This window comes from Egretta garzetta, unplaced genomic scaffold (genome assembly GCF_000687185.1).
Source record: "Egretta garzetta isolate BGI_Z169 unplaced genomic scaffold, ASM68718v1 scaffold769, whole genome shotgun sequence".
NCBI classification, from domain to species: Eukaryota; Metazoa; Chordata; class Aves; order Pelecaniformes; family Ardeidae; genus Egretta; species Egretta garzetta.
Window position 1 is genome coordinate 188,468 of NW_009260831.1, and position 21,433 is coordinate 209,900.

General features: G+C 40.1%; 2 protein-coding genes across 2 annotated transcripts in view; one reads left to right on the forward strand and one right to left on the reverse strand.

Moving 5' to 3' along the window:
* SNAPC5 (small nuclear RNA activating complex polypeptide 5) overlaps positions 1-2,975 on the forward strand; it is a 3,600-nt gene extending 625 nt beyond the window's left edge. Inside the window, exons 2-3 of the mRNA XM_035902334.1 lie at positions 20-246; positions 1,325-2,975. Coding sequence (XP_035758227.1) covers positions 20-246; positions 1,325-1,435 — 338 coding nt within the window. The 3' untranslated portion in view covers positions 1,436-2,975. The remainder of the gene's footprint in view (positions 1-19; positions 247-1,324) is intronic.
* A 1,401-nt stretch (positions 2,976-4,376) lies between these two features.
* MAP2K1 (mitogen-activated protein kinase kinase 1) overlaps positions 4,377-21,433 on the reverse strand; it is a 26,504-nt gene continuing 9,447 nt past the window's right edge. The window contains exons 5-12 of the mRNA XM_035902335.1: positions 21,203-21,280; positions 20,628-20,679; positions 12,110-12,234; positions 8,953-9,160; positions 8,389-8,453; positions 7,330-7,391; positions 6,267-6,312; positions 4,377-5,257 (exon numbers count right to left, since the gene is read on the reverse strand). Of these exons, the coding sequence (XP_035758228.1) occupies positions 5,144-5,257; positions 6,267-6,312; positions 7,330-7,391; positions 8,389-8,453; positions 8,953-9,160; positions 12,110-12,234; positions 20,628-20,679; positions 21,203-21,280 (750 nt within the window). The 3' untranslated portion in view covers positions 4,377-5,143. The remainder of the gene's footprint in view (positions 5,258-6,266; positions 6,313-7,329; positions 7,392-8,388; positions 8,454-8,952; positions 9,161-12,109; positions 12,235-20,627; positions 20,680-21,202; positions 21,281-21,433) is intronic.

Consider the following 21,433-nt stretch of genomic DNA (forward strand, 5'->3'; position numbering starts at 1 on the left):
TCCCGCGTGCCCTGCTGAGTACTGAAGGGTGGTGAAACGCGATTTAAAAAGCTCTGCTGTTATTATTTAAAAAATATTTCGATTCTATTTTTAACTATTGAAATAAGAGCCCAAGAAATAATGACTGCAAAGGCTTCTGTGCTCCCTCGTTTGCAGGTGGAAGAGCTGGCGCTGCAGTCCATGATCAGCTCCAGGGAGGAGAACGTCACGGCCTCCTCGTCAGCCGCTGCGGAGGAGGCTCAGGAAGTAAGGGGAGCCGGTGCCCGGTGGAAGGCGAGGGGCTGGCTCTGCCCTGTGACAGGGCTGGGTAGATTTGAGGGGCTGGAGGTGTTCCTGGGGGTAAAAAATATTTCGATTCTATTTTTAACTATTGAAATAAGAGCCCAAGAAATAATGACTGCAAAGGCTTCTGTGCTCCCTCGTTTGCAGGTGGAAGAGCTGGCACTGCAGTCCATGATCAGCTCCAGGGAGGAGAACGTCACGGCATCCTCGCCACCGCTGCGGAGGAGGCTCAGGAAGTAAGGGGAGCCGGTGCCCGGTGGAAGGCGAGGGGCTGGCTCTGCCCTGTGACAGGGCTGGATAGATTTGAGGGGCTGGAGGTGTTCCTGGGGGTGGTTTCCGTCTGGAGTTCTTGATGTTAGACATTAGGAAAAACTTCTTGACCGAAAGGGCTGTCAGGCTCTGGAAGGGGCTGCCCAGGGAGGTGGTCGAGTCCTCATCCCTGGAGGGATTTAAAAGAAGGATGGATGAGGTGCTGAGGGACAGGGTTTAGTGGTGGGATGGCAGGGGTAGCTTAAAGGTTGGACTCAATCTCAAAGGTCTTCTCCAACCAAAGTGATTCTATGATTCTATGTTGATGCCGCTCATTAACTGAAAGGCTCAGCTGTTGAGTTTATCTGTTTTGTTGCTGGTTTATGTTTCCAGGGTTTCGCCTTTGCCCATCCCTGAAAGCAGGGTGTTGTTTCCAGGGAGTCAGGGAAATATCTGCTTGCTACTGGTGTAGCTTCAGCTTGCTGTTTATTAAGCATCGTGTCCAATACTCTGAACTGCGACGTGCTAGCTCAGCCACCTGATGGTAGGGGATGGGGGTACAGGGATCCTCTGAACCTTTTACTCAATAGATGCGCAGCCTGCGCTGGTTGAAGCTCTTTATGGAATGACTGGTGCTTGTCACTGTGATGGGCTCATGCAGTCACCGGTTTTAGTACCAGATTTCTAAAAGATGCTGTGCCTGCAGAGTTTTAATAGTGATTTGAGAAGTATTCGGTATCACTGCTGGTCTTGATAATTACCAAGATACAAAAAAACTCTTTTATTGTGACAGATTCTTGGGCAGATGGACAACGAGGCTGCTATCAATCAAACCGAATTACACCTAGGTCTTCAAGGTCATGAAGAGGAGGAAGAAGAAGAGGACGAGGAATCAGATTCTTGAGAAAAGAAATCAGAGATGGTTTTTAATACAGACTCAGGAATTTCTTTTTCATTCATATAAAATTCACCAACTGATTTTCATTTTGTCCTGTATGTGGGTATGAACTAATAGGACGTGCAAGACTCTCGGAGTCTAGGGAAGTTACACTTGAACACACCAGTGTCACAAGCTTGGCACGTCTTGACTTAGATGTTAACAGAATGAAAATTTGCTGCACAAATATGTAGCATAATCTGTTCCACATTTAAAACCTAATGTAGCTTACTACATCTTTACACGTGGGAGAAGTCATTAATCAAGTCAGACTAATTTAATGTGTACACTAAAAGCAATAATTCGTCTGTTCTTATTTCCTGATGCTGAAAAATAAAACCAGGCCATGGAGGCTGGTTGCCGCACCAATGATTATATTATAACCTCATTTGCTTAAACTGGGAATTCTGAGATACGCAGTGAGAAAAGGCGTGTCCAGGATTGTCTCCAGGCTTTCAGCTGCGGTGTTGTTACATGGAAAATGGGATTTACAGTCCCTGTAAATGGAACAGAGATGGAGATGTTCTTGTGCTGGGAGAAGCAGGTACCGCACCGTCAGCCTCATTCTGAACACGGTAACGGCACGGCCTGTCTGTACCTACTGGTGCTCTTCTTAAGTACTGTCAGTCTGCCTGTAACAGCAAAGTATTTTCTACTTCTTGCTCTTTCAGAGCGGCAGCCAATTAGCCTTTTATTGGTCCACAAATTGTACAGTAAGAATTGGTGGGTGTTACTTGTAATAAGGGACTAAATTTTTTAAATTAGCGTTCTTTTTCCCTGGAAGTAAATTCGTAAGGCAATGCAAGTCCACCTTCTGTTTTCAAGTGAGCTTCACGGAGGAGTATGAGGAGTTTAAGAACTTAAGTTATAAAATGGAAAGTGATGTGAAGTCCCCTCCACAAGTTCTTTAACGGTACGGTAACAAGCTAGCGCTGCTCTTCCCGATAGACGATATGTTCTTCCTCCTCATGTGGTGCAGCTGGTTATTTTACTGATTCTTCAAGACTTATTTTAAAGCAACCCAAACTCTTGTTAAGCTGATTAAAAACAGACCATAAAAGTAATAGTTAACTCAGCCACTGCAACAACTGTCTTACTAGGGTTGTTCATTGCACAACTAGTATCTAAAGGTGCTGTCTCTGGCATCACTCAGAGAAAATAAAATAAATAGTTCTGAAGTTTGCTTTTAAGAGCAGGAAAGGGACTTGGAAAAGTGTCCCATGTCCTGGGTGTGGTCCATGATTCAACCACCAGTGAGTTCCTGTCACTGATTGAGGTGACTGCTTATTTGGCTCCGACTTGGTTTGGAGCAATAGAAACTGAATGCTGGAATGCAAATGTAGCTTCATCCTGTACTAAAGATTAACTTTTTTTGAGAAGCCTGGGTGTCTTAATGAAGGAGCGTAGAACATGCATGCAGAAGATTTGGCAAAGCTTTCCCAAGACTCACAGGTAAAAAAAAAAAAACCAAAAAGCATGAGCTGAAAATGTTACTGCTTGGAGTGTTAAAATAATTCTTTGAGAGCACACTTGAGGAGCGCAGTAGCCAGCCTCTCCTCTGCTTTGCTCCTGGGCAAATGACATTCTGGAGCAGTTGCTCCTGGATTTCATCTCAAAAGGATAATTTTAACTGTTGAAAAATGTTATTTGTTCCCAGCATGTTTCAGCGTAGTTGTGGATATACTTATATCCTTTCTTCCTGCCTCTTTTTGCGAGTCCCTTGCTTGCTTTTGGATTAAAATAGAGCAGTTCTGTTGCATGTTGCAATGAAGCACGTCACCTGGTGTCCTACTACATACAACTCTGCTTGCAATGTTCAAATTATTGCTGGCTGTGGAGCAAGTAAAATGGGATTTAAATCTCTAAACACTTGCTGTTCACAGACTGTATATTTCTTTTACCAAGTAGTAAAAAGTACTGTTGTTTTTCTATGTGTGTGTATATAATTCTATATATAAAGCACAGGACAGATTTTAAACCAAACACTACACAGCCTTGTTGCTACTACCCACAGTCACATTCAAGCCAAGCCAAGTTGAAGGGAAGCCTTGGACCTGTCACCGAGTCATTTCCCAGTGCTGATGGGGTGAGGGCTGTTCCGTCCCTCTCTGGTGCTTGTGAACTTCCACTTGGCCAGCAGTATCACCTAGAGTGACTTGGATTCCCTTTGGGAAGGAACTTCAGGCATTTCTGTGTCCAAAACATCCTTTCAAGGAGCTAAACTTTTTATAGCGCTGCTCCTCATGGCTGTTGAAAAGAGGGAGGCTTTGTGCTGAGGACACGTAGCTGTTCCCACCTCTCCCTGTTCTGTTGCACAGCAGCAGCATTTGCTTGCCAAGTAACTGACTGACAGAAGCTGAACTTCTGAAGAAAAATAAGCTGAAGAAATCAGCACAGTACAATCACTCTTGGTTAATGACAGACGCAGGCAAGCAGGTCTTCCCTCCGCTGGGTGGATGGCGACATTCCTGTGTTTTGTGCCACAATGCTGGTTTGCCCTAGGGAAACGCCTGCCACACCCCGCCCAGCAGGTTACAGCACTGAACAGAGCATCGAGTGCTGTGCAAGTGCAAGTGCTGCACAGCCAAAGCTTCTGCCCTCAGACTTCCCTCAGACATTCCGCAGAAACCTGGTAAACAGGATATTAACATCCTGCAGTGGCACCTGACTGGAGCCCTGCTTCACTCATTGTCATTTTACATATGCAGTCTTGTACCTCTCGGAACCAAGGATGTTGCATGGTTGGGGAACCAAGGACATTGCACGGTTGGGGAAAAAAAATACATAGAAAAAGGGTGTGTAAGGCAGCAATGGCTTGGGGTTAAGGCTTTGGTTAAGTTTGAGGTTTTAAACAAAACTTCAAGAAGTTACTTGATAACATATTTATTAAGAGAATCCATTGCTAAACATCTGAGAGAATAAAACAATAAAGGATCTTCATACACTTGAGACACTAACACAGTTGTCATGATTTTTTAGGTTAAAAGAAAGCAAATTGCCTGGATCTTTGTCTTGATTCTGTAGGACACTTCCAAGAACTAACTTTTAAAAATCAATTAGAAAGACATACATCACTAAATCCAAGTATGATGATATGTTTTAAAAATAAATATAGAAATATGAACAAGTCTACAATTAGAATATTGCCCTGTACATTCCAAGAAATGCAGAGCTCTTGCCTTCTTTACCTGGAAAAAAGAGATCTCTAAACAACAGCAAAATTGGAACCATTAGGCCTAACTTTCAGATACAGTTTGGCAGCAGCAAAAGCATGCTCGACAGATACAGTTTTGGAGCATCCCTAACCCTTTTCGCGTGGGAGATTAGGTTAGCGTGATTGAAGTACCAACGATTTACAAAGAATCCTGATAAAGTTCAAACAGGCTGGGGGCAAACACCCCCAGTGATATTTTCATTAAGAAAGAATATCCATAATCACTTAAAATCAGCAAGCACTGTAACTTAGAACACCTTAACGTTTTGGTCAGTAAACAAATGTAATCCAATACAATACCAATTAGTTTATGACAAAATTTAAAACCATTTGGCACATGCTATAAAGACATTCTTCCTTAAGAGGTGAAATACATGTTTGAACAGGTACAAGCTGAGGAAATAGGACCAAAATAGCATTGTTGTTAACAGATGTACAGTACAGGATCTGCTCTTCCATACTCAGACTCCAGCAGCATGCGTGGGTGTACTCGGTTGGTTAAGGCCTATGGTTGAACAAAGCCACCCCGCAAAATCCACCTCCTCCGCTTCAGATCTCTTAATGAAAGCATGAATCTGAGCAGAGAAGAATACTATTATTCAAGCACTCAATCTGTTAAATAATAATTCGGAATAACATGAAATACAGTAAGTATAACACCATAAGTAAAATAAAAGTTTACTTTCAGTATTCAGGCCAGCTATAATATTTGGCAACCCACATGAAGTGACCAGGAGAGCTTTATTTCAGTAATCCTGCAGAAACCAGCATATGAAACGTACACATTGCAAAGTATTCCAGAGGAATATTGCCTACACGGTGCCTATTGCAGAATACCTGCACCACAGTATGCGATAAGGATGTGACTCAGCCTCTTGAGATAATGCTCTGGAAAATATCTGCCTGTGCACAGAAAGGCTTTTTGTAATAGAAAGAGTCTGATTGCATTTTGCACACTTACTGCACAGCAGGATCAGGGCGGGGAAAACTTGGTTTTCTGCAGTAGAACTTAAGTCCTACCATCACACTTAGGGCCATGAAAAGGTCCACTGAAACCGATAAGGTCATTCCATTCCAAAAAATATGCAAGATTTGTTTCTGTCTTGTAGTTCTACAGATTTTGCAAGGCAAAGCTGATAAAGAGAGGGGCAAATTTTATGTTTCACAAAAGAGAAAAGTGTATTTAACTAGTCCATAAGGTCTGAGGAATTTTGTTCTTTCTTCCTCTTAAAAGTAATAAACTATGTACTTCATTATTGTCTAATAAACCCAAGGGATAATTCTTTTGCTAATTAATTTAATAGCATTAGGTCATATACTCATTGTAATTATCAAATTACAAACTCCAAAACCCGCCCATTTCGGTCTCCTTAAGAGCCCCTGTTCTACAACTGTGTGAAAGCCTGAGGCCCCTTGATCTCTGGATCAGAAAAGCAACTCCCCCAAAAAACTGTTTGAGCTGCTTGTGTCAGAGGCCACAGACTACACTCCAGGCCATATGCTCCGACCTTGATCTCAGGTCAGCTGAGGAACCCAACCTGCATGGAAGAGTGCTCTTACTTAAAGTTAAGGACTTTAACTTACCATCAGCTGCTTCAAATCAGCTCTCTCAGCAGGATTTTTAATTAAACTAGGAAAACAGAAAGTGTTACACAAGTTACACACTATTATCTTTTAAAATAAAGATCAAGTTATATCATGTTGGTATATTGCTTTGGTCCCAAGACGACAACGCTCTAGATAAAAGCATGAGGTGATGTAGCACCTCTCAAACACAGATCTGGGTCTCCAAGCAAATCCCTTCTGTAGGTTTCACAGGTACAGTTGTAGGTAAGAAGCCCTGAGTTGTCCAATAATGTTTAGTGGGGGCAGGAGTGAATGTCTAACACCCAGCTGGAGAGATCAAATTCCCATTTAAACAAACACTCAACAATATGAGCCGCTTTATCCCTCAAGTTTCTTGGTTACCCAAGTCTTTTCAAGCTCAGTATCAAGTACAGCTATTGCATTACTGTTCTTCCTTTTGGAAACAGTAAATAATATGTAGCTTTTAACAAATAAAGTAACTTTTCCAACTGTAGTGAACTGCCTCCCCTTAGCACTGAATATACTGGTTCACTGCACGTATCACTGAAGTGCAACTGGAGAAGTAAATAGATGGGAGAATGACTGGTGTGATACAGATGTCAGTTCAGTGAAACACTCGGAAATAAAAAAGCATCTGGAGCCTGCAAGGTGTCTGCATCATGTGGAACAGTCACTGCAGAATGCCATGAAGGTTGCCCTTAAAAGTAAGGGTTCTCCTTTGGAAGTGTGTTGTATGATCAGTCTCCATAAGTACTATGGTGTCTTCAGTGCTGAAACAGACTAGTCTAAGTTGCACACAGAAGCAGAGACCGTATCTTAAAGAGGGGAACATCTCTCAGCTTTGGGGTTCTCTTGGGATGCATATGCTGTCAAGCTGGTGCCTATAAAATGAGCTTTAGGGACATTAACAGTTGGAGAATGAAGATTATGCTGAAATTACTTCATATTTGCCATGACCGACAAGTAGGGACTCCCAACTGCCAAGTTATCAAGACAGTAAGACAGCAGGGCTGATCCCAAACGCGTCCCTTTGCAACTTAGCCATAGAGAAAATACTCACCATTTATTAACGAAATCTTGAAATTCAGAACCAAACACACCATTGGGCAGTTTTGGAGGTGGCTAAACATAAATAAATAAAAATCATCAGTCATTCTGCATAACTAATACATGGTGATGCACAACCGACCCAGAGATCTACCGATCGGATGTCCTATATCTCAGCAAAGCTGTAAAGCCCTAGCACTACCCTGGCCTTCCTTCAAAGCCGAGTTCCGAAATGAGTATCAGGCAGACTTCAGCTTCCACGCATATGAATAAAGGATGTGCTGTCAGCTTAAACTGACCTCCTCAAGCATGCTACAAGAGCAGGACCATAGTATCTTAAGTAATCCAACACTAACTCTGTTCCAAGAGTTGGTGCTGTCATCTAAAGCGTTAAATAACACGCAGAATAGGTCTGTAACGCGAGAGGAGAATTGTGAGTACAGACAAGCAACAGCAGCAGTTTATCAGTACGTGTACAGTAGCGCACACGATGCTAGGGACCTAGGCACCAACCATGCTTTTGAAATAGGTGTGTCAGACACACTTCATTATAATTCATTCACCTGAAACAATTATGTTGCCCAGCTGTTACAAATGACAGCTAAAATGAGCATGCTTTTTTGTTTGTTAGGACACAAGCAGTGGAGTCATGTGAGCTTCAGCAGCATTTTCTGAAAACAGACTATTCTAAAATAATAATTTTTATTAACTAGCCTCGTAGCTTAGCTATTTGAAAGATACAGTATTGTTCATAAGACTAAAACAAATCAAGTAAAAAAAAGTTTTGTATATGCTTGATCATACTGTTTGCTATTAACTGTCCTAACAAGTTGCATGATCCAGGCTAGAAAACCCATAAACTATTCAAATGATGCAGAGAAATGAGCTAAAATTTTCCTGAGAATAATTTAAAAATCAAGCCAACACACATAACAAGGATTCATCTCTCATACTGCAGCAATAAAAGATCAGAAGACCTGGCTTATCCTAACACCAACCCCGTACCCCTCAAATTCTGCAATGCTTTAAAAAAATTAAAATTATATTAGTACAAGTGCAAATAGTCAATTACCTCATTGACGATGTAATCAAGAAGTTCAAAGATTGCCATTGGGGGTCTACTGTCTGGTCCATAGGCTAAGAAGAAATTGTAGAAGTAGAAAAATACAGTGTTACTCTCTCCCCATGGCAGAGATGTTTTAAGAAGCTAACAGTCATACACTCTATTCTTACATGGCATCCAGCAGGTTTATATGGGGAAAAAAGTGAAACAGCAACAGGGTAATACTTTTATGCAAGGAGATGTTGTTTTCAGGTCTGATCCAAACCATTAACTTCACTGGGAATTGCCCTACTGTACTTTGATCAGCATTACATCTTAGAGAGACAAACCCCACCAATAGAATGGGATCTGAATGGTGCTCGTGAACAGCTCAGTTAGGAACAAAAGGATCTCTGGTCCTTGATTCTCAAACTCCGATACCTCCTCATAGTGAGACTGAACCAGGTACCCAATACAATCCTGATTTTTTGGAAGTTTAAAGCCACACTATGCAGACCAGTATCAGGTAAGGAAGACCTTTAAGCTGACCAAGAAGGATATTAGAAGAGAATTTAACAGATTGTTGTAACTTACAGCTCACTGGTCGACCAGGTGTTCTTTGCCTGGGTGAGGTCTCGGTGACTGGAGAATCTCCCTCTACTGGGCAGCCAAACATTAATTCCAGCTCCTTGGAGTCAGGGGGAGGAATCGGGTATCTGCCAATAGCCATTTCTACCAGTGACAACCCCATACTCCATATATCTGATTGCACTGAATAATGAGTTCCCTGTAGTCTTTCCGGCTACAAAAGAAAAAAAAAAGGGAGAGGAGACAGTATTGTAAGAAGCAGCAAGAAGAAATGCATTCTGCAATAGCCTGGATACAACAAAGGATGAAACCCCAACTTGTTAGTATGGCATGTTCCAATGAGTGACTTATCAATCTTTTTCTTTAAATATCTTATCTGAAGTTCCTGAAGTTCCAAAAACATTGCATACCACCACTGCAAATAACTTTTAGACTCTTTAAAATGATGCTATTATGTTGCCGGTTTACAACTTTAACATAATATTCAAGTGTTGCAAGCATTAATAATGATGGGATAATTAGATAACAGGAAGGTGAAGCGAGTATGGGCAACTGAACATTCACCTCGTTTCCCTGAGAAGCTGTTCTTGGTTTTCTGCTTTGGGAAGGAGACGGAAGGTGACTTTATTGGTTCTATATAGGTCCAAAAGGGACTTGGTGCTCTAGAAATAATCCTATGGTTTGTGACACTTCTCAGCTGATACCATTCTGATTGCTCCCTATAGCAGAAATGCATTTGTACAAGGACTATCATATACATGCATACTGCAGTTTTAGATCAGCATTCAAATAATTTCTAAATAAACCGTTGAGCTCTATAATCCATTGAAATGATAATAAAACATAACATACAAATTGAATGATAAAGTATTATGCAGGGCACAGACCTTTCATGGAGGTATAATGATTGAAAGGTATATACGAGATAGGAAGATTAGATGTGTTCTGCCAGCTTAAGCACTTCCACATTATGGCCTGACAAACAAAAATGCAGTAGGCTTAAATTATTCCTCAGGAAAATCCAAACTAGAAAGGGACAAACACAAGTCCTGGATAGATTATATACGCTTGTTAATGTAACCATTACAAAAATGTGTATGCAGGTAAGACAACAGACTCAGCTAAAAATAAGTTTTGTATCGTTCTTAGGAGACTCAAACACTGGAAAGATATTTAGTTATGGGATTTTTTTGGCCAGTTGTATGATGATTAAAACCTTATCTGGATATCCCAATCACATTGCCCCAAAGGTCCTCGGTTCTGATCAGCGCAGCCATCTTCTGTTTCTGCCTAAAGAACTAAACCGTAAGATTAGTCCTTAACCAAGTCCTTTTGCTTAATTTTTGAACTTGCTTTATCAGCACTATGTTAAATGCTGAAGATGGTTTCTGCAATTTTTAATACATCGATCTGTATCATCCTTGGATCCATTTTTACTAAGGCTTCTCAAAGTAAATGTTCACTTTGCTTTTCTGTTCTCTTTTTAAAAATCAAGCTTGTATTTTGCAAAAGCAGTGCAGATTCTTGCCTGATTATATGCGTATTTTGGAAAAATATTTATAGTTTGAAACGAATTCTCACAGAATATAAGAATGCGGTATTATTGCAAAGTCTCTTCCCTCTGCCGTAACAGGTGATAGTTTTGCTAAATTAGTTTTGCAACATTGACTGAGATTATATTTGAGCTTTCTCCAGCGTCCCACCTCAGCTATTTCCAAAGCCACCTGGATAAACTACACAATCACTGGACAATGCATAAAGATGCCCAAACCCAAAGATGGGTTTTCATGAATTTTAAGTGCAAAGGAAGAAGTGAACAAAGTAGATTTTCATGAATTTTAAGTGCAAAGGAAGAAGTGAGTGGATGAGAAAAAGCAGGAAACACACAATAGCGGTTACAAAAAAAAAATTAAAATCTAGAAAATTTGTTCATCGTTGTTGACTGTACACACCTTCATTTGGTAAAACAGGACGTTGTTTGGCATTAACAATTCTCTAGCTGTTATCTGAAAAAGTATGCTAAGGAAGATACTGCAAGCAAAGGCGCTTCAAATACTATCCAAAAGAATAAATAAAATCAGCATCATGGCTTGGTCTGTGACACATGGTGAACAGAGAGCAAAGCTAAATCTCAGTCTGGTAGGAACAATAAATTGAGGAAAACTGAAGGTAGGCAGCACTTTGCTCTCATTCCTTCTACTAGAAGAAAAAGGGAAAGCCAGTCATATGTCAAAGGCCCAGAAGAGATGGAGCTGTGAGATTTTTTTGCTAATTACCAATAGCCCCTAGATGTATGTGGGAACATAAGCCACAGTTTTATTTCAAGTATGTTACCAATATTAAATTACCAAAAAAAAAAAAGGGAATACTGTCTTTGATGTTGAAATGCAGGTCCCATGCTGAGCAGAAGCAGCATTATAATGCTTTTTTCCTTTAAGTTCAAGCCCACACAGTTTCAATGCTACAGCAGAATCTCTGAACACTCTGACTGTATGAGTTAATTGGTTGCATGCTGAACAAGGTGAGTACATTAGAATAAAGAGATCTGTTATTTCCATTAACTATGACTTTCACATAATGCAAAGAGTTCCTCTGAAGAGCAAGTTTCAAGGTATTCCTCATACACAGGAACAAAGAACACCCTGTAAATAGTCCCAGATTACCTGCCGTGGCCTTGTCCACACTAGCCACGGCTACGCTTTCTCTTTTTGCTGCAGCCGTGTTGGGTTCCCGGGAGCAGCCACAGCAGGATCACTAGTGAGGCAGCAGCTTGCCTACATAAGTGACTGCAGCAAAACAAAAATGCTGGAGTGGAAAGCGAGCCACGCTTAAATAAGAAAGGCAAACTATAAGTACTGGGCTTTTTTGGAGACATATGGATACAAAACCCAAATGCATCAACCTATTGGATTCTGCAATGCAGACACAATAGCATCTCTCTTGTAGCGTTACATAATATTCCACGTTGCTTGGCTTTTCTTACAACAGTTCTTTCCCCCCATATACAATCTGATACAATACTGGAATATTCCTGGAATGCAGGAAGTGCTGAACTTTGAACCGCAGCAGTTATGGCAATAGTTGGTTTCTTGTTTGACTACTGGCATTGTGATAATTCTACCATAACGTACAGTAAACTCAAAGCTATAAAATCTGTACTTACAGACATGTAGGAGCGTGTGCCAACAAACGAGTTTGCCATAGAATCTATCAGTTGTCCACTGACACCAAAATCACAAAGCTTGATTTCACCTCTAGAGTTTACCAAAATGTTAGATGGTTTAACATCTGGAAAAAAATGAATGGATGATTTATATTTAGAATAGATAAAATGGGAAATTTGACAGTGAAAGTAACATGAAAGGTGAGAATTACCGTGTGTCTCCCTTTATTCCCCTTCTAACTAGAACACAATTCTATCCCTCCTCTGGGAATACTCAAGAGAAGAAATTTGGTTCCCTACCCGGGCCCATTTTACAGGCTCTCTAAATACAGATAAACAATAAGAAATTTTTTAACTTACAAGTGCAAAAAGGCTGTTGGTTTTAAGTTTTGATTTCACCCTGTTGCTTGGCTTTCAAATATTGTTTCGGCCTCTACATCCTCCTTGCATTGACTAACATTTGAGATAACTTGAAAGTGTATGTCAGCATAACTCCTCTTTAATGATGTTCTTTTGCCTAGAAATAATCAATAAAGAGGCCCTATATATTTATTTTACAAAGGTCAATGAACTATGGCAGCCACACCATCATCCATAAGTTATCCTTCCTATGTACACAAGCATAAATCATCCTATAGCAAAACAGTTCTTTAAGTGTGTTCTTGCTGTTCTGCATTTTATTTAGGGTTGGATTTTTTTTTTGAGGAGGTGGGTGGATGGTCTTGTTTTTGTTTGATTGTTGTTGGGTTTTGTTTTGTTTTTTTTAAAAACTCTGAAAAAATAATTATCCCATTACTCAAATGCTGCATTTAAAATACTCTGAGATTGGTTACCTGTGATAGAATCCCCTCATGATTTTGAATTCATCACTTTTTCTAAACGGAAATTTAGTAAGGGTCACTGGTAGCTAAGCAACTAATAACAGCTATTTGTGAATGCAAGGTACAGAGAACAATTGTTTAGTATTTCTTTTGTGGCTGTAAGAAGTTTTTTTACTGTATCTTGCTGCTTAGCTGGTCATTACCAATGCATTATCGAGATAAGTAATGAACAGCTCACATTTGCAAAGTAATGCTACAGAAAAAAGGGTACTATAAATCCATTTTGAAGAATGTGACCAGCTCAGTCTATCAGAATTTCACTTCAGACTCTGCTATTCAAGAGCAGATCCAGAAGTCTATAGTCTGTAGCATATTTTCATTTGCTTTTCACTTTTAAACACAAATATGTTCCAGGTAGCTTTCATTTCAGTGACTGAGGAACTGACCTTAGTTTGTGATGGCAACGGGATGTCACTGGAAAGATGGTACTAATGTGCCTCCTCATCACTGGAAAAAAAAAGATCTCCATGCAGAAGGTTGTGCCTCACTGAACAAGATCCATGGAGATTGAAGTGCAGACAAAACTATATTTCAGCTGTTTCTCTCCCCAGCCCACTTTTAAAGAACAAAACAAAGCTTGAATAGTTATTTACTTTTGGAACTTGTGGCTACATTCTCTGGTTCCTGACATCACCTTTCTAGGTAACTGAAACTGTCCAGGCACACTGGAAACTGTTTTGTGATGATTTGTGTATACACAAGTTTTTCTAGGTTCAGCTGCAGGACAGTGAGCCTACAGCTTGTCCGCTTTACTGGGAGCAAGCATCAGCCCGTAGAAAATCCACCCAGTGATCTAACACAAACTACTCCCTGGTCTCAACACAGAAGAAGTCGTGCCCATGCACCTCTTCCTTCTACCACAAAGAAGATCCCAGCTGCCTTTGACAGGTAGTCTTCCTCCTTATGGAAGAGGCAGAATATGGACATGTATGGTGTGTACTACCTTTAGTTCCCCATCCATAGGAAAGTAACTGGCTTATAAACATTGCTCTCCTCAAAAGATTTTCCTCCTGTAAGCAGGGCAGAGGTACTGGGCAGTTTGTGGAGCTGTTCACCAGGCAGGAAACAGAACGTAACACACTGGTTAACATGAAGCAGGGCTTCAGTAAAGAGATTTTAGAGGCCTTCTGGGCAGACAGCTGAACTTTCTGCGAGTTCTACCTCCCTTGTGCAGGTTTTGACTACTTGTAGAGACCACAAGTACACTTTACAATGAAAAGGAAGAATCCAGTCTAAGAGCTTGACCTATCAGCTTAGAATTCCAGCAGGAAAAAAAAAAAAAAAACCCACAACCAACAAAAAACAAGCAGATGTCGGTGCAGTAAAGCAGGCAGCAGAGATTAGAGATTCCCACCTACACAGGAACCTGTACCTAAAGTTCTGTGTAAAAGCAAGGTGGAAAAAACAGTGTTTGCAAAATACGCTGGAAGCACTGCAGAGCCAGAGCAAATTATAGATACGGCCTTTAGGTTTGTACTGCTTATCTATGCACATCTTCAGTTCAATTCAGAACAAAGACATAAATCCTCACTTATCTCTGCAGCTCACAAATACTTCACATTCATAATTAAATGGCAAAAAAAAAATAAATAACATTAGCATTCCACTGCCAGTGAGCCATACGACATTCTCATTATGAGCTTTTCTTCCTACATGCTCTAGAATCCACCTGGTCTTTTTAATACTTAACTTGTACCTTCATTTTTTCTCTAGCTGATAATCCCACACTGTACCTTTCTTACAGTAGCACAGCAAACCATGACTTCTCACTGGAGTTTTATATAAAGCTTGCCTTTCCCTGAGTATTTTCATTTTCCTCGCAAGGCGCCCAGTGTGATCAGTGTGATGTTTGGAAGGCTGCTGTCTTTCCACCCCTCTAAATGTAGCACACTATGCTATTTTAACTCCAGAGTGTCTGAGCACTTAAGCAGTTTCTCTGGAAACCAGAGATTTGTATCACCAAATGGAACTGAAATGCCAAGGCAGCCTTCAAAATGTGTGCTGCAACTCGCAAGAAACCGACATATCTAGAAAGGAAAATGGAGTGTGCTAAGTGAAGTATTTAAGTTTTAAACAAAATGAAAGGACATTTCATATATCAACTCAGACAGTGCCGAAACAGAGCTGTGCAATTCTAGAGAAGTCCTTAGCCAGTCCAGAGGGAGGAATACATGACACTGAAAAGGGAGCTTGTCAATACAAAGAAGTTTCCAGGATTTATAGGATGTCTTGTAATCTCTGGAAAAGGTAAGCTGCCTCTGCCTGAGCCCTGTGCTCCCCCACAGGTACACACCCAGCTCATTCTGAAAGAAAGGTGGCCCTGGACATTATCATAATACCATCAGGCAGGAATTTCTTTTGTATAGAAGTTACTGAGTAATCAGACACTTGAGAACATATTTGTCTTGCAGCAAATTATTGGCATTTTCCAATCAATTTCAATTTCCCGAGGCAGGATCTCATGAGAATACTCTAGGAACTGACACACGAGAACAGACCACTGACAGCATCCCTGCTGTGTGGTACCTCCTACCCTGGAGCTGCTGGCTGCAACTGGAGTTCAGAAATCTTACAGAGCACTTCCTATGCAAGAGGAGAATTTCCAGAGAGAATTACACTCACCTCTGTGCTCAAAAACAACTAAAGTTATGTTTTGATTAACTGACAGGATTTTATTGATCCAGAGATAAAACACAGCAAAAAAAGTTTGTTGGTCTTAATAACCTGCAACAATATACTTCGTAATTAGTTACAGGACATTTCTTTCCTTGCCATTTAGTGCCTTCTGCTATTAACCACAAAGGTAAATGGGATCACTGAAGTAGCATTTTCTGCAACATCCCCTATTACAAATGTCTTTATTTAACAGGAGATGATAAAAGTATCTACCATAGTCATGCTTCTTGCCCCTTCCTTTTCTATGCCTGCTTGATATCCCACCAGTTTGTCTCTCAGGAGTTTCGCAATTTCTATCACATCTTTTAAAGGAGGACCAAAACAAAGCACGGCAGTCCAGATGAGCTAACGGTCTATAAAAAGACTGTATTTGCCATTCCTTCCTTAATAAGCCTTAATGACTTCTTCCTCAAGGTGTTTGTAATGACAAGTGAATACTTTTCCTCAGAGGTCACAGTTAGTCCAGGATACATCTGTGCATGGAAGCAGTTTAAGCTGCATCTCAGCTGAGCAGCTACCATATTTCCCTTTGGTATTTTGCAGTCCTTTATGACTGTCATTACTTCTTGATCAATCTAAGCAAATACATCACTGACAAGTTTTGCCGATTTATTTTTCATGCTTTTCTTTCCGATCAGCATTATTATTTGTCTAACAGCAGTCTCTTGCATTCAGAATGCTGCGTGTTAGCGTCTGCCGATTATTATGGAAAAATTAACATCTTGTAGAATCCTTACCCTGGAAGACACTCCCATGAATTTTTGCCCTATGGTGACTTCGTAAGTCCTTTGTTTTACTGCCCCACAACATTGCCAAAATCTCAGTTGCACTAACCATCCTCAACTGCCATCAAGGACACCAACATACAGACCTTCACCACTCTCTACCCAAAGAGAATACTCTCAGGACTAGTACTTCGAGGAGGTTGCATAGCCCAAGAAAAATGGGTCTTGAACTGCTCTGTGTGCACTTAATCTATCGAACAGTTCATTAGAACACGAAAAGCTAGACAAATAAAGCATTATCTGAAGCTCCTGACAACCTGGTTTAAACTGATTTTTCTTCCCCAGATTTATACACAGTGCAACAAAAACAGAGACATGAACACTTGTTTTATAAAATCTACATTAATGGGTGAGACTAGTCAAGAAACCAAAGAACAAGCTAGATGCCTACAAGTTTCACAGGAGGGATCCCATACACAGATTCCTCCTCCTCTCCCTAGTCTCATTTTGTAGCATTACACTGCACTAAAAAAAAAAATCCCCCCACCAAAAGTATGGTGTGTTTACTTGCAGGTAGACAATGTTTTGATGTGAAACAGCTCCTTTTTAAAATAAAAATATATAAGCTCACATTTCACATCTTACAGTTAGAAGATGTTTCACAGCATCATACTTCTACTTTTCCTGGCAATCTAATGGCCAGGTCAATATTACAAGCTTGCTGATATAGTAATAAAACACAGTAACGGAATAAATTCCTTCCTGAAAATGAGTTATCACAAGCTTTGCTCTCTTTAGATTCAAGAACAATTTTTTTTGGCCTTATGTTGCTATGTACTCATGTTTAGTGAGGATGTCTATTCATTCTTAAGCCTCTCACTCTCACCACAACACAAAACTAAAAAACCTTACTAAATCAAGCCCATAAATTGCACACATTTTTCCCCAAGGACAGGATGAGTGAGAAGGAACAGTACAGGTGTTGGTCACACTATGTCAGTGCAGTGCTACAGAACCACTGAGGGCAAACTTTAGGGGCTAGAGAAAGTAAAGCACAAAAATCTCCAGTTATTATAGCTGTGTCGCCAAAATAATGCTGACCCAGTTATACCAGGGGAAATGTGCGTTTACTAGTACTACTTATTTCAGCTGGGAGTCAAGAAAGAGGTGGTCTGGAAAAGTGTAACTTTGCCAGAAAAAGCTTCACCTGCACTACAAAGGTTTTTCCAGTGTAACATCCTGCCATTCTTATACTACAGACCTGGCTTCATTTTGGCTTCACTAGGCAGCATCCTTAATCCAGGGTCATATGACTCCAAGAGTTCTTAACACATAAGAAATTTAAAAAGCCTGAGGAAAAAAACAGTAAAATTATAACGTAAGAGGCTTTTTTTAAGATTATAAAAAGGCCAAGGATCAAATAAGTCAAATAGCAGAGAACTCAGTACATTTACAGTGGTATTCTTGCATTTTGAAGCCACGTTTAACATTCAGACATGCATTACCTAAGCCTGTTCTGACAACAATAAACCCTACTGACACCACTTCATTCTATATACTTTCCATGTATTGCTTTTTTTTTTTTTTCCACTTGCCAGTCCCTCTTTAATCACAGAGTACCACACAACAGTACAGCCAGTATACAGCTGAGCATCAGTCAACCTCCAGAAGAGAACTTCATGCTGCAGGACAGCATCTTGCCTGGAAATCTGACAGGCAGGAAGCTGAAGCAAGGCCTTCCTCAGCTAAGATGCTAAGGTCTAACAGCTCAGTCTCACATGCCAGCTTATACATGAGGTCTAACTTACATATGCAGGCTACAAATAAAGCACAAAGGGCAACTTGTAAGCCAGACAGACTGGTTGACAGTATCAAAGATAGGAGCCAGCAAGTTTGGCTCCATACGTCAGGAGATGAGCAAGTTCAGCTCCACATGTCAAGAGATGGAAGCGTTGTTCTCACTGGTTTTCCTTTTAGCTACTAGCACTAGCTATGATCAACTTCCAAAATGTCACTTTAGCTCCCACTTTATCAGACATCACACATTTCAATGAGTTTCTGCAGAAAGTGTATAAGGTCATGTACTGCTGATGTTGTCAGAGCACACAGCATGAAAACAGAGCTGAAAAAATAAAAATCAGAATTTGTACATGGAATTTTACACTGCAGGGCACATTCAATCCAGTAACATTGGAAGCAACGTAGAAGAGGAACTTTTGTTGGTCTGTGCACTTAAAAGTGTAATCTGTGATGTAGCCAATACTGTGAGGTTAAGCTGCACTTAAACAAGATCAGAAGGGCTTTATTTTGGATTTATCAGATTTACAGATTGTAAAACTGAAGAAAAAAGAAAAAAATTGCTGTCTCAGCAGCCAGCTGAGCAAGAAGCAGCTTAAAAAACCTCCAAGCAACCAACATAGTAGCAAACCACTGCTGTGGCTGAACTGAAAACTACAAGAAACAACAGTCACTCTTCCAGTATGCCCTAGAATAAGATGATCTCTTCCCCAGGAGTTTCCCTTATGCTCTGAACAGACACAAGTGACTTTGCAACTACCATCAGAAATCTTTAGAGAGTCTACCTCCAGCCTCCCTCCTCCAGAAGGGAGCTATATTTGATTGTTAAAAAAAAAAAAAAAAAACACACACACAAACACCCCAGAAACGTGTAATAAACAGAGTCTACTTCATCTGTAAGGTGATCCTACAACAGACTGTATAAACTAGGATTGCTAATTAGTCTTTTTGGTCTGGCCAACAAATGTAAACTCAGACACATATTAGTGTCTGATGAAGATATTTGTATAATCTGAAGATTGATCTCATATGGTACAAGGCTCACTGAACAGTTGGCATGGTTTATACATACTGCATGATCACTGCCATTCAAACAAAACCATGAAATGCTCCATCTCCAGCCTTCAATTTACACTCATGTCAGGAATAATGGAATTGATTACTTTACCATATAGTGTCTTTTTTTTAATGGAACATGCAACAGATTAATGAAAGACCTGGGTTTTAAAAAGGGCAACTATAAGCTGAATATAAGGCAGGGCATTTATTTTACAGTAAAGCAACTAAAGACGCCAGGAGTGTAGAAGCGACACTCCTTTTGCATAGCTTCATCATGTTTTTAAAGTCACTTAAGTATAAAAAGATGCAATTCTGCATGATAGAGGTCTATTGCATGTGAATGTAAGACAGGTGGTAGAAATAGTGACTTTCTTTTAAAAGTTTTAATGTCAATCATGAGTCTTGAACTGTCAAATTGATTTTAGGTCAAGAGGTTTTAATTGTGAATCTTTCCAAAGATTTTGTGGTCATACTTCATAGAACTGTTATTACCAAAAGACTAGCAGTTGCAATGAAGAAATAGATACAGTGGGACAATGCTTTTTAATATAGTTTTCTTCATAAAGAGTTAATTATGCCATTACAAAACCCAATGCACAGGTATCCTATCTTAACTGTCTTCTCCTTCTCTTTCTCTCTTATAACCGAGTACAGGAATGGAAACTCCACGAAAGGCTTACCTCCATACACGTTGCCTCATGACAAGTGCTGACATTTCCAGGAAAGGTACCACCCACAACTATACTGGACAGGGTGTATTTTCACTGCAGCTACACTAAGCAATCATTAACTTAGCCCAAGTACCACTGCTGCAGGCAGAAATGTTTGAGAGCTTCCTCAGTGCATTGTACTGCCCAAGACAGCAGCCTCTGCTTCTGTACCTGTCAGTGGTTTGCCTAGGAATTTATCTCATACTTTTTTGTGTTAGAAAAGTGTTCTTCTCTTCCCAGAAAATGCAGGAAGACTTATTTGGTATTTAAGGGAAATGGAGATTGAGTCACTTGGGTCCTTCAACGTATTCCTATCTTTACTGCAAAGGGCATACTTCTGGTCTCAAGTTAGATTCCCAGCCCCAGCACTTACCCCCAACTGGCCAAGTCACTCTGGCACCAAGCAGCTTCCAACACAGACAGAAATTCTGTGTGCACGTATAATACAAGTATACTGGGTTTTAGCATGGACTACAAACCCAGATAAACTGCAGTAAGATAGCAGAAGTTGAAGATACATGATAGTCACAGGAAGACATTTGGATAAAAAAAAAAGTTTGCCTTACACTACCCAAGAAAAACCCTCTGAACCAATCAGAGAAAAAGCACGTATTTTAAGTTGAATAAAAACTATAGTCAAGAAAAGTTACAATGTAAAGTTTTATCTCACCTCTATGCATTATTTTATGCTTTTCTCTCAGATATGTGAGGCCTTTTATTACCTAGACAAATAGAAGAAAAATTTTCAATTTATGAAGAGATAATTGCATGCTTTGTCTGTACAAGAACTGAATGCAACATAACAGAAATCCTAAAATGTAATCACTGCAAATCAATATTTTGTTTTCTTTTTTACCTCCAGCTCAGATTAGAAAAACAGAGTCAACCAAACCCTTACTGGAAGTTTTGCATACAGAGCTTGTTGGACAACAGATACGAAAAGGTAACATTCAAAATATTTTAGTGAAATGTTAATTCTGTTCTTATCCAGAAGCATCAGCTGATACAAAAGCAGAAAATCAAAGCAAATGCAATACAATGTGTTACTCATTCCAATGCCCTGAGCTACCAAATGACATGCACAGAGAGTGCTTTTTAAAAGAAAGCAACACGCTTAAGTATCTGGTAATACTTCTCTCTCTCACATCCTTTGGTCCTGAAGCAGCAGTTTCCTGGATCTGGCCTTACTACACCGAGACACAAATGTACCCACTTCCAGTCCCCGAGAACAATGAACACACTTACCGCAATGCTAACTTTGCCCAGTATCTGCTCTGGAATTCTTCCAGCCTTTTTCAGTACTTGATCCAATGAGCCACCATCCTAATAACAAATGTTTGAATAGTCAAGCTTTAATCAAATTATTCAAAACCATTTTAAACAGGACTGTAGTCTAAAGCCTAAGTTTGGTGAGGAAAAAAAAGTTGCCTTTCATGTTTGATTTAACATTGTTATGGTGCATACCTGAAAGATAAA